Genomic DNA, 13,498 nt, shown 5'->3' on the forward strand with positions numbered 1-13,498 from the left:
GGAGCCACAACTACTCAAGTGTTGTTAATTCTGTCACCCTCTGTTGGCTGGTGCCATAAGCCTCAGTTGATGACTCTCCTCCTCCTCCTCCTCCTTCTCATTTCCTGAGAATGATCAGATCATGGTCAATGCTGACTGAGCACTGAATCGCTGCTTATAGCAGACCAATAGCCTTGGCTATAAAGCTTCTTAAAGAATTAATTTCCAACCTCATTTCATTGGGTCTCTGTCAAGGTTGCTGTTCTTCCATTGTAAATAGTCTTTACTTCATTTCTATTTGCTTTTGGTCAGTTTTTCATGCATGGCTCATAGCCATTTCCATCCTCTCTTAATTGCAATTCTGAAATTCAAAAAGTTCTGAAAATGCTATTTTGTAAGACATGATAAATTTGAGACACATTCATTTGATAACAAACTTGACTTAAACTGATGTGAGGCTATTTATTTAAAGTGTTTATTCCTCTTACTGTGCAACTGCTAATGTAGAAATATGTATAAACTTCTTAAGCATTGCATCCACAGATCACAGGGAGCATGGCACATACATATATTTAAGGATGTTATATTCACGATATTAATTTTTATGATTTAAAAAATCAAAGTGTATTTGTTAGTTTCTGCTAAATCCAAAAAGCTGTTAGTTTGATTTACCTGAAAAAAATGTTGGTTTTGGTAAAACAAAACATCTGTACTTGATGTACATCACATCTATGCATTTGCTTTTGAGAGAATAATTCCAAGGATTGTTTTATTTCTTACAGAAATTACTGAAAAATAATCCAATAACTGGGAACTCTATCCAAAAAATACTTGAAAGTAAATCCAGAGTCTGTTTTACTTTGGTAACATCAGCATGGCCAGCTTCTTCTGAGAAGCTAGAAATTAATGCATAGGTGTTAAAGAATACCAGGAAGCAGGCTTTCACTTGAAATTCCTAGTTTGGGACCAAATTAGATTTTAGCCTTCAATCCACCACCCACTATTCTCACTACTGCAGATGCTCTGTGCTATAATTGAAACTTTTCTTGGGGGAAATTGAGGCCAAGATAGCCTAATCTCTGGATTAGTCTCACTTAGATGTGTTCTATCAGTCTTTTGTAACTAAAGATAAAAACATTTGACTCAATTTAAAGGGAACTTTACATAAATTTGGAGTCATTACTGACCTTAAAGAGAGATCTGCAAAAGAATGCAAGGAAATAAGAGCCCCAGTTATTAGTTGCCTGGCCCCCTCTATTATTAGAGAAATAAACACACAGGTTCCCAGGAGATATAGTCCCCTATTTTTTGTGCTTTCCTCTAAGTGCTTAGTGTATTTGGCAGAGAAATGTGCCTGCAGATAGCATTTACTTAGGAGATAGAATTTTCAAATGAGCTTTTGATCTATGAAAGAAAATACCTATATGGAAGATTAAAGAACCATTCTTCAGGGATGGATGGCACAGGGCCCTGTGTGCTGAATTGTGACTGATGAGGAGCCCATGCTGACCTCAAAGGGGTCTTCTTCCCCCAAGCAGCAGCTGTGTCCATCTCTAGCCCAGCTGCTGAGAACAGTACCACTGTAGCAAAGGCCCTACAGAGTGTGTACATGGGAGGGGAGCATGGATTCCTCTGGACTGGGGCTAGGGGACATGGTGCATTACTCCTGATGATGGGCAGTTGGGTCAGGGAGTCTCCCTCAGAGTTTAAGTTGGGACCACAGAAGCAGGTGAACTCTACAGCCAGGATAGGACTGTGCTCTCTTGGCTACACTGTGGCCTCAGATTCGGTGAATGTAGGGTGGCAGAGCCTGACAGCCAGCTGCTGTGTGTGAGAAGCAGGAGACCAGGTGGATGAGCAGACAGACACATCGGTCAGATGTGGCCTAACAGGAAAGATGAGCTGGTCCCCAGAACATTGGCTACCCTGAGCTCAGCTGAATTGCAAAGGTGGGGCAGGGTGAAAGGGGCAGAAACCAGAGCCCTCCCTCAAGTTGAGAGGCCCACTTTCTGCAAGAAAGCTGAGCAGAACTCAGTCTGAAGAGACAACGAGCCTCAGAACAGAGGGTGCTGACATACCCCAGCATGCTATTAAGCAGCTGAGGTTGATTTGTTACAGGGCACAGAGAACAAACGATTGGTAAAGCAGAGTATTGATTCTCAATAAAGGCAAAGTAGCAAATGGTGTCACTTTCCAAACGCTTTGCTTGGTCAGCTTTACAAATTTAAAATCAATCATTAGAGATGATTGATCCCTTAGGATCATATCTCCTGGTAAGAGTTTTACCAAGACTTTTTAAAACTTAGGATAGAGGATGCAAAGAAATGCATTCTCTCATTTCCTTATTCCCCCACCCAGCACAAAGCATTCAAGGACACTTTGTCACCTTGGGGCTGAGTGCTGGCCCTTCGCAGTGTATGTGTTCTGCACAGCCACTGGGAAGGCACAGTGCTAGGTGCTGTCCTTGGCTTGCTAGCTAGCTATGAGACAAAAGCAAGTCTGTCCTCCTCCCTGGGCCTCAGTTTTCCCCAATTAATACAACAGTCAGGCTCACCTAAACCTGAGGATGGGACTATACAGTACTGAGTGTAGCTAAGATCAGAGCTCCTGGACAGTCTTGTGAAGCTTTGAATGAGATGACAGCAACAAAATGAAACACTGTCTTAATGAAAATGGATCTGCGAACCAATTAGTGTCTGAGGCCCACTTCTGTATCTAGGTTCATAATGCAAGCAACTTTGGCTTAAAGTTGTCATGTGAACTGAAGATGGCAAGGCTTCCCCAGGAGGGAACCACACTGTGCTGGAAAGTCATGGAGCTGGCACACCCATGGGTTTGGTTCTAATCAAACTCTGACTTTGGGCCCAGCCCTCCGGAGCCTCACACTTCTGGTCTATGAAGTGGGGATGGTACGCTCCGCGCTGCCTGTAGCTCATAGATCACAGGCCCTGGTGTTGCACTGGGCTATTTCCACCTAGTTCGAGGCTGAAGGAAAGAATGAATGATGTCATGTTTTTTTTTTTCCTTCCAGCCCACCCTTGGCGGCACCTCAGCTCCCACCTGCACTGCAGGCCAGCGGGGGGTCTGGCAGCTCCAGCGAGTCAGAGAGCAGCTCCGAATCAGACTCTGATACCGAAAGCAGCACCACTGACAGCGAGTCCAATGAGGCACCTCGAGTGGCCACTCCAGAGGTGGGTCCAAGGATTATTTATACACACACACACACACACACACACACACACACACACTCAGTACCACAGCTACTTCAGCACAATAACTACATCCACAAAATGCGCAAGTATTTCACAGTCTTTTCTTTGTCTCCAATATATACTTGCATAGCACCTAACGCAGCTCTGTTTCTTGTGTGATTTGCTGTGAGACTCAAAGTTCCTCCCGGGTGAAACTAAAACAGGAACACCCAGACAAGCAAGGTCTTGTGTAAGAGAAACAACAAAACTAGTCAAGACCGCTTCTCCCCTGGACACACCAACCCTTCCCCTCCATTGAACTTGTAAGGCCAGTGACTTGCCACAGGCAAGGAATGCACAAGCAGGATGCCTTTCCTTAAAGGTAGAATAACAGTTGAGAGGTCACGCGCTTTTTATTTCCATTTACATCAAGTGTCTTTGTGAATGCTTCATAAAGACATTGAATATAGCTCTGGAAATACAAAAACAATAATTGGAAATTTAAAATAAAAACTGTTTCATTCCTCGCTATCACCCTCTCTGCATTCAGGATAGCTGCTCTAGTCCCCAGGGCCTGCACCTGGTACAAGTGAATTCCATTGCATCATCCTTGCCTCCATATGCAGGTGTTTCTCAATAACGGAGAAGGAATGATAGAAGTCTGCAATACTCATATCACAGCAGCTAATGACAGCAAACACATACAGAGCAGAGCTTTGTGCCAGGCACTGTGCTAAACTCTTTACTTGCCTGTTCTCAGCTCATCTTGGGCACGGCCCTATGGGTTATGATCTGCTCTTATGATCAGCATCTTACAGATGAGGGTGCAGGTTTCTGAGTGGAACTTTTCCAAGCCCCCTCGGACACACATTAGTACAGGAGGACAGAGCCCCAGGTCAATGTGGCACCAGAGCTGAGTTTCATCACCCTAAAGCTGTGCCACCGGTAGCTGCAGCCAATCCATCTTCACCTTTTACCTGCTATTGTCCTGTACAGCTTGGAGCCACAACTACTCAAGTGTTGTTAATTCTGTCACCCTCTGTTGGCTGGTGCCATAAGCCTCAGTTGATGACTTTCAAAAGGAGAGCTCTCTCTAATAAAAATGATGGCTTTTAGTTCAACAGGCAGAACGCAGAGTTGTGAATCCAGGACCTGAATTGTACGCATCATTTCCATGGCTTAACAGTGGACGCTAATGTCTGTATTCATATCCCCATAAATCGGTTATTGCCTATACATTGAGGAAAGTGTGGTGATTTTTTTGGAAGTCAAATCTTTTCATCCTCCAGTAAAAATACAAAAGGCTTGTTCCATTTTCAGTGAATTAGAGCATCACATAGGAGGCACTAGCACGCCGGCGGATGGAAAGCCTTTCCTTTTGAATTACACTTGAGGCATGCTTAGATTTCTTTTCAGGATCAGAGACCATTACTGCTGCCTCCTGCTGAGAGGTCTAGTGATGATTCTCAGCAAAGAATTTTGGGAACAAATTTTCCTCCCAGGAGCCCCTGCCTACCTTCTGAAACATCTCCCTGTGAATAATTCCTCCCTGGCCAGAGTGGAGGAAGGAAAGAGTGGGAATTAGTTTAAATAAGCAAAATAGAGCTGATTTGTATCTAGATAACTAGGCAATTTGATTAGTGTAGGTAGTGCATGTGTGCATGAGTTTGTGTGCTGGATATGTGTGAAAAGTTACTTAATATCCAAAGCTTTGATCAGCCAGCAGTCACTGTACAAGTAGAGAATTCTTCTCAATTTGTCTCAAATGTGAAATTCATTCTTTCTGCTTTGTTTCCCAATCTATAGCCTGAGCCACCCTCAACCAACAAGTGGCAGCTGGATAAATGGCTTAATAAGGTGACATCTCAGAACAAGTCATTTATTTGTGGCCAAAGTGAAACACCTATGGAGACAATTTCTCTGCCTCCTCCAATTATCCAGCCAATGGAAGTCCAGATCAAAGTGAAATCAAATCCCAGTCAGATATTGGCTGAACCCAAAGAAAGGCCTCTCCTGAGTCTCATCCGGGAGAAAGCCCGTCCTCGGCCCACCCAGAAAACTCCAGAAACAAAGGCTTTGAAGCATAAGTTGACAGCGACTATTGAGACAGCTTCTCAAAGGACAATGGGGAAGAAACAACCCAAAAAGGTTGAGAAGAACACCTGCATTGAGGAGTTTACCTGGCCTAAACCAAATATTACCAGCAGCACTCCCAAAGAAAAAGAAAGTGTGGAGATTCCTGACCCACCACGAAGCCGCAGCAAAGCCACTGCCCACAAACCAGTCCCTAGGAAAGAACCAAGGCCTAACATCTCCTTGGTTGCTGAGAAGAAGAAGTACAGAGGGCCTGGCAAGATTGTGCCCAAGTCTCGGGAATTCATTGAAACAGATTCGTCTACATCTGACTCCAACACCGATCAGGAAGAGACCTTGCAGATCAAAGTCCTGCCCCCTTGCATGGCTCCTGGAAGCAACTCTGCAAAATCCAAGGAGGCCTGTGGTGCCAGCCTGACCTTCAGCACCTTAGTCAGCAGCAGCGGTGGCGGCGGCAGCAGCAGCAGCAGCAGCAGCAGCAACAACAACAGCTTGTCCAGCAGTAATGATGAGCCGTCTTTCTCACCAATTTCTGCCATGCATACAGATCTACTGTCCCCTCTTCGAGATCACGAGAATCTGAAAAATCTCTGGGTGAAGATTGACCTTGACTTAATTTCTAGAGTACCTGGCCACAACTCAGTTCAAGCCGCATCTGCCAAGCCAGACCATAAGGAAACTGCCTCAAAGCCTAGACGTCAGGCTGGTGCCACAACCATGGAGAAGCCAGCCCCCAAAGGCAAGCGTAAGCACAAGGTAAGTGTACACGGTGGCTTGCCAAGTGACCGGAAGCAATGGCTGGCAGTTACCTCGGTTCAGCTGAAGTCTCATTTCCAAGGAAGCCCAGTGGTGACAGATTCTAGATTTTGGTGTTGTTTCCCATGGGAAATGCAGTATTTGACATGTGATCAGGGACAATATAATAGAGTGACACTATAGAGTCCACTATGGCCCATGAGAAATTATCATGTGTAGGAAAGAATATGAAGAAAGTCACTCCCCAGCTGCAGTACCGCCTACAGCCACTCACTGGACGTAACTCTTAAAAGTGCTCCTGCTATCAGGGGCTTATTGCTCTGCTATCCCCACCTGTGCCCATGATGTCCCAATGCATCCTCAGGGCTTGTTCATTTCTCTACATAAGCATTAATACACTCATGACTCAGTCATCTTTGGAACCCCATCGGAGTACCAGAAACATGTTCTGCCTAGTCCCCTGGGATCGCTGGCTTAAGTGGTAGGATTGCCCTGGGAACCTCTTATGTGCAGGCACTCGGGGCTGAATTCCAAGAACCAAAGGTGGGAGATGAGAATGGCCCTTCTGTTTGAAGTAATCTGCTGAGAGGAGCTTGTAGCCAATAAGCAAATTCTAACTTATCTCTAGATGTCGGTTATGTTTTTTAAAATAATATTGTCAAATGGTGACTTTTGAGTATTCTTGTTTCCAATAGCTGCCTTGGTGGTTGGAGAGGAGACTCCTAGTCCTTTTCCCCATTTCTTTTATTTCTTCCTGGAGAGATTCAGTTATGCCAGAAATAGCTCAAATCCCTCAGTGAAGAACACCCCCCTCATAGCTAGGGAAGGCTGCTGCAAGAATAAATTCAATGTGCACTTGATTTTAATTTAGACATTGAAACCAGAGGCTATAATGTCTGAGTTGTTCACCAAGTATATCCAGTGAGAGTATTCCGAAACAGAGAGCAGTAGTCCCGGGACCTTTCCCCTCTACTGCCTCCTCTTTCAGCGATGATGGTGGTAGGAGCAAAGCTGAAACTACCATACCTTTGGCGCTAACATGTACATAGATCTAAGGATGTGCCTCGTACCTGGTTCACCTGCCGCGGTGCTGTTGGTCTTGCAAGGAGCCTCTCCATGTCACTCCCCATCTCTGTGGCATTTGACAAAGATGTGAACCATGTTAGAGTTACAATGTTAGTTTCTAAAGCACATATATGTGTGGGTGCTGCTGAGGGAGGCGGTTTCCGCAAAGGCGATGTTCTCTTGACCTTTGTTAGGAGAGTCTTGCACCATCCAATTGTTAATTGGGGTTCGCATTGCAGCTCACCTCCCTCGAATGCCAGTCTCTCTGCAGGACTACACTAGAGAGGCTGATGGCTTTTCTGTGTACTCAAAGTGCACACATAACTCCCTTACCTAATCCAGGAATTAAGCTCGCAGCAAACTATCTTGGTCACTTGTTGAAATGTTTGAAACACGCTTTCTGAATGTGCCATGCATTTCAATGCCTGCCTTTCTTTTTCTTTCCTTGTAAAAGCCAACAGAAGCTGCAGAGAAAATCCCGGAGAAGAAGCAGCGCCTAGAGGAGGCTGCCGCCCTCTCCTTGCTTCCTCCATGCATCTCACCAGCCCCACCGCACAAGCCTCCCAGTGCTCGAGAGTAAGTTCACGCTGGCTCTGCATGATCTGGCCCACTTCTAAGAAATCCTCCCCAAACATTTTTTGGGCTATGGAACTCAGAGGAAAGTGAGGCACAATCCAGGAGGACCTCAGTAAGGCCTGGCAGCTGGCCCTGGCACTGCTCTAAGGATGCAGGAGGAGTACAGGCTATACAGACTGCCAGATTCGAGGTCACTGTGAGCTTTGGAGCAATATCACTTTATGCCAAAGCTCCAAAGCTCACAGTGACCTCAAATCTGGCAGTCTGTATGGCGTGTACTCAGAATGATAGCGGAAATCAACCAAAATGAACTTTCCAAGTGAAGTGAAGAGTAAAAGGGGAGTTAAAAGTGGGTTGTGTGAATGACACCTATCACTTTGATCAGATCACCTGCCTCTTGCAAGAATTCAGTTCTGATGGTGATTAAATAATTTCCCTGCTAATGCAACTCCTTGGCAATGACAGGTGACCCAGCTGCTGCTCTGTTGATGTCATTACCTAAGGTTAATCCAAAGCTTGAGGATCAAGGCCTACCTGGTGAACTTCACAGAGGCTAGGGGAATGACAGGCTGTGGAGGCCAGAGATGAGTTGGCAGGGAGATGCCCTCTCCCCGGGGCAGCTCCATGTCTGGAAACCAGCTAGGGATGCATATGTAAATTCCAACCGACTGGCACTTCCTCTCCTTCCCTTCTCTGTGTGGAAGGTTTCAGAATCAGGCAGGAGGCCTCCTTGTTCCCTGCTCACTCAGACAGCATTAGCTTTCCCTGGAGAAGTCCTGCCCTCTGCTTCTACCAAGCATCATGCCCGACTTCTTTCTGTTTTATAAATATCACTTAACTAACAATCATGTCAGCTACTCAAACCATTCCATCTGGGTAATTATTGCCATAAATTCATTCACCATTAGAGATTACTTCCATCAAAGCCAAGTTTTGGAGCCTATTAGCCCAGAGCAGAGGCAATCTGGCTAACTGCTGCTATACAATTGATTTCACAGATTACTGTTTAACATCAGTGATAAGGCATCAATCTGCCACAGATCAGATGTTGGAAATAAGTTATCAGCTTGTGTGGGTCTGGATCCTTGTTGTTCTGAGATAGAAGGTAGGAAGAAACCAATTACTACTAAGGCCTTAATATGGTGTAAAAGGCTTTGCTGTCTGGGCTGCCCTCCCCCTGAGGACCAGCAGCGATATTTGAGGCTCATCTGTACTCCCTGTTAGGACTAGGCTCTCAAACATCCATTCACAGAAGAAAAAGGCAAAAGCAGTGGGACATTGCCGCCAAGGTCAGTCCACACTGCTGGGCCTGCAGTCTCCCAACTCGCAGCCCACACACTCGTTACTTCCTCTATCTCAAGGGAGAGAAGTGAACAAGTATTACATAAACTAATCATTTGTATTTGGTTTCATAAAGCGGTAGTTTTCATGTATAGATTCATAGTCTCTCTGCTTGTCTGTTAGGCAGAAAAGCTCCCTAAGAGCACTTGTTATTTAGGAAGGGCCCAAGCAAGTTCTGGGATGCAGCAGACAAAACCAAATCTCAGAAAATGAGGAAGGATGGAGCAAGGGGCACTTATTCAAGGCCTTCTCTTGGGACTCTTCTCTCAAGTGCTCTCTGCTTACTTGTGCCTTTGACCTTTTGCACTAAACCCTTAGGCCTTTTTGATGTGACAACATTCACTTTTTTATTTTTTTTATTTTTTTTAAATATTTATTTATTTATGTGTGTGTGTGTGTGTGTGTGTGTGTGGCCAGCTCAGCCCACCAGGGGGCGGGCTGGCTGGCATGTGGTGCTGGGGGATTGAACCGCGGTCCCTGTGCTTTGCCAAGCTTGTTCCAAGTAGGTGCCTTAGACCACTGAGCCATCTCACCAGCTCCAACATTCACTTTTTTAAGTGGCTATTCTAAACCAAATGAAGATTACACCAGATTAGGACAACTGAAGTCTCCCTGCCACCCAAGAGCAAGGCTCTGTCATTTGAGAGATGAAAATTAAGACAGTGCTGAGCTTCCACCTCACTCCAGACACAATGCAATTAATGAGAAATCAGCTAATAAGAAACACGGGCTTTGGGGAAAATGGACCCTTCTTCACTATTGCTGGGAGTGTAGATTGGTGCAACCACTGTGGAACTCAGCCTGGAGAAGGCTCAAAAATTAGGATTACAGGTCCCATTTCACCCATCAATCCCCTGCTGAGTATATTTCTGAAGTAAAAACATCATACCGCAGTCATATATGCACACTTATGTTTACAGTAGCATAATTTGTAGTAGCTGGACATTGAAAACAACACACATGCCCCTCCACCACTGAATGGGCAAAAATGATGTGGTTTGTTTTAATACAATGGAGTACTACTCAGCCACAAAGAAGGATAATGATGAAATATTCCTAGGTAAATGGATGCACCTAAGACCACACTCTTAAGTAAAATAAATCAGACACACATGTGCAGATATTGCATTGTTTCTTTGGTGTGACAAACCAAAAGGGTAGCTAAAGACCAAAGTGTATAAGAGGTATAGTACAATAGGAAGAAATGGTACAAAAGGAATGGGAACTAGGGAGGTGGGAAGAGGGGGAAAAAAGGAAGGGAGGAAGATGATAAAATGGAAATGCAGCTTTGTCAGTGAGACAAAGAATGACTGAAGTGAGGGAAGGGGAATGGAAAGAGAAAAAGCAGGAAGCAAAAGACATCATGAACGGGGACAAATTCCCTATAATGAACATGATCATCGTGTATGGCTAAGCTGTACCAATAAACTTAATAAAAACATTGCAGAAAGCCAACAGTTCCGAGGGTCCCCTCCCAAGCCCTCTGAGGGAGTGTATGCAGTGATGTCTGCTGTCCTTCGCTAGCCTGCGTAAAGAGGCACCTGAAGATGCAAAACCTATGCATGCATGCCATCGCAGTATGAGAGTGGGCCCTACCTCTAGAAACTTCTCCTTGGGGAAGAAGTCATTAAAGGCCCCAATGTTTCCAGATCCTACCAGGCAGATAAAAAAGGGTGTGAGCTCACTGGCAACCACCACACAGAACACATCAAGTCCCTGTCGCTCAGTTCAGGGATTGATGGGGAGGCTGTGACTGTCATAGACAATAGCAAATCCATTGCTTTTCAGAGGCTCCTCTTCCTTTGCAGCCCCTACTGCCTTCTTGACCAGCTTAGGTTGTGGGACAATGATCGTGACTAGAGAATCATTTACCTCCTCTAGATATCATAGCAAAGCTTGATGTGTGCATACATTAATTTCCAAAGTTCATGTGTCTCTGAAATTATTGCATTGAATGTGGTGTAATGCTGGTAGAGCATCCGTGTGGACCAGAATCTTTTTTTTTTTTTTTTTTGGCAGAACCAGGGATTGAACTCAGGCCCTTGCGCTTGCCAGGCAAGTGCTTAGTCTACTGAGCCATCTCCTGGGCTCCTAAATAGGCCACTAATACTTTATTTTTGTATTTTTAGGGAAAGGTCTACAGGGTGTTCAGGGCCTCACTACTAGATCGGATTCATAATGATCTGCCTGTTTACAGCCTCCCAAGAGCTGGGATTATAGGCATGTGCCACCACGTCCAGTCTCAAAGCCAGGGGTTCACGCCAGGGGTGGGGCTGGTACCGCAGGCCATGGGGATCGAAACCCTGGTCCCTGCACCTGCTTGCAGGCGCTTTTATCTGCTGAGCTATTTGGCCAGCCCCAGAATCTTAATCTAAATATTCCCCATCCTTTTTTATCAGGTATCACAGCTATCTTACAATGGTGCTACATTTCAAACCAATTTTTAAAATCCATCGGCAAGCATTTTTGTATTAATTTTAATGATTAAGGTAATAGCAGAGTCACCTAAGTTTTTGTATACTTTCATTATGTGACAATAAAATGACATGGGCCATATTTATATTACAAAAGATGAAGAAGATGACACATATTATTGCAGTTGGCAAGTTGTTGCAGCATAGAGGAAGTAGAAGAAAGAGACTACACTGACTTCTATTTCAAGAATTGAGACCACTTGAATGCTTGTTCATCTTTGATTTGTTGCTTAGAGATACAGCAAATCTATATTTCTAGACACTGACTGAAATTGACCAAGAGGAAAACATAAATTCTTGTTGGCTTAATTTGCCATTGAAAATGGTAGTCAATAATCATGAAAAGTAAATGGCTATCCAGTGCAATATTAGTTGTCTAAGAAAAGATTAAAATTCAAGTAATCTTCATTGATTAGTCTAAGACAGTAACTAAAATGAAAATCCATGACCCAATTACCATGTTAAGCAGTTAGCATAAGATTTTAGTTGTTCTTTTTTATTTCAAGTCTTAGTCTTTTTGATGGTACCCATTTAATGGGCAGATAAATCAGCTTGAAAGCATGGGGGTACTTTTAGGACTGTAGATATCTCATGTCAGTTTGACCAAAGAATATCTTTTAAGTAGACTTTTGTGAAGTGGAGTACATGAGTACTTCATAAAATAGTTTAAGGTCAGGTACTCATCCTGCCTTGGTGATAAGGCAGAGCATTTTGTATATGCATTTTGCAATATGCCACAATCTTATTGCAGGTATAATTTATTTCTAGGTAACAGTCATAACATTTCTTAAGAAACTATCCTTCGACTTGTATATTATACCATTTACTGCATGATTATTTAGTTAAGGCATAAGGCAAAAAGAGTAGAAACTATCCTAATCTGTATTGTATTTTCTTTACATTTAATTCATGGTCATCTAATTTTGATAGGTTATAAATATTATACTGCAATGTATTCTTTTAGGCATTTGTGTTTGTCATGGAGTTCAGCTTCACAGACAGGTGCTTAGCTTTGGATCCATATGTATACCTATCTATGTGTTTGTGAAGAGATATCTGTATAGATTATCCACATAAAGAAGGGATCATGAATTAAAATAAAATTTCAGCTAAAAGTCCTAGCATTGTGAGGAAAATCAGAATAAAGCAAGATAATACTTTCTGATGCCCTATACTTTTGGTTTCCACAGAAATAATTCATCAAGGAGAGCAAATAGAAGAAAAGAAGAAAAACTCTTTCCTCCTCCGCTTTCCCCACTGCCAGAGGACCCTCCACGCCGCAGAAATGTCAGCGGCAATAATGGTCCCTTCAGTCAAGACAAAAACATCTCCATGACTGGACAGATCACCTCTACTAAACCTAAGAGAAGCGAGGGCAAATTCTGTGCTACATTCAAAGGGATATCTGTAAATGTAAGTGTCTTTCAAGAAAGATTATAATTGTCAGATAGAAACAGATTCAGGCCATTCACCTAACTTGACTTGGCCAGAGCAGATATCGCATGGAGGAAGGGAAGAAGAGGCACAGAGAACGTACACTTGTGGGTCTGAGTGTGTATACAGACATGTAAACTCTCCATCACTCTTATTTCCCAAATCTCAGTTATTCTAACTCAGTATAAATTCCTTTCATTCCAGATTTGTCCTCCATTTTGCTTTCCCAACCAGATTGCACATTCAGAGATACAGGGACATGGCTGTCTTCTGGTCCCGTCTCTTATATCTTGGGGTGGGGAAGCCATCTCCACAATGCTGATCACAGCCTCTGGCACATGGTAGGCACAGAGCATTTAGAGAGTGAAAGGACAAGTGGATGGATGGGGATTTGCCAAGGTCACTAAACTGGTGCAGAAATTCCAGGTTGCGTTTCTTCTTCTTCTTCTCAGCTAGGCAAATGTGAAATGTTTTCTAAAGCAGTGATTACATTGAATTGAAGTTAAAAGAGAATATCTTGCTAAAACTGCACAGTTATGGTTCTCAACTCAGTTGAAGGACAGTGTAGTCCATTGGATTTTCGGCATT

The 13,498-nt window shown here is 43.8% G+C and overlaps 1 protein-coding gene across 3 annotated transcripts in view; it reads left to right on the forward strand.

The window, feature by feature from the left end:
• Aff2 (AF4/FMR2 family member 2) overlaps positions 1 to 13,498 on the forward strand; it is a 546,136-nt gene that overhangs the window by 499,536 nt on the left and 33,102 nt on the right. For all 3 annotated transcript variants that reach the window (XM_023703816.1, XM_023703817.1, XM_023703818.1), the window contains exons 9-12: positions 3,011 to 3,170; positions 4,977 to 6,020; positions 7,540 to 7,661; positions 12,667 to 12,889. In XM_023703816.1, coding sequence (XP_023559584.1) covers positions 3,011 to 3,170; positions 4,977 to 6,020; positions 7,540 to 7,661; positions 12,667 to 12,889 — 1,549 coding nt within the window. The remainder of the gene's footprint in view (positions 1 to 3,010; positions 3,171 to 4,976; positions 6,021 to 7,539; positions 7,662 to 12,666; positions 12,890 to 13,498) is intronic.

This window comes from Octodon degus, unplaced genomic scaffold (assembly GCF_000260255.1).
Source record: "Octodon degus isolate 3935 unplaced genomic scaffold, OctDeg1.0 scaffold00181, whole genome shotgun sequence".
Classification (NCBI taxonomy): Eukaryota; Metazoa; Chordata; class Mammalia; order Rodentia; family Octodontidae; genus Octodon; species Octodon degus.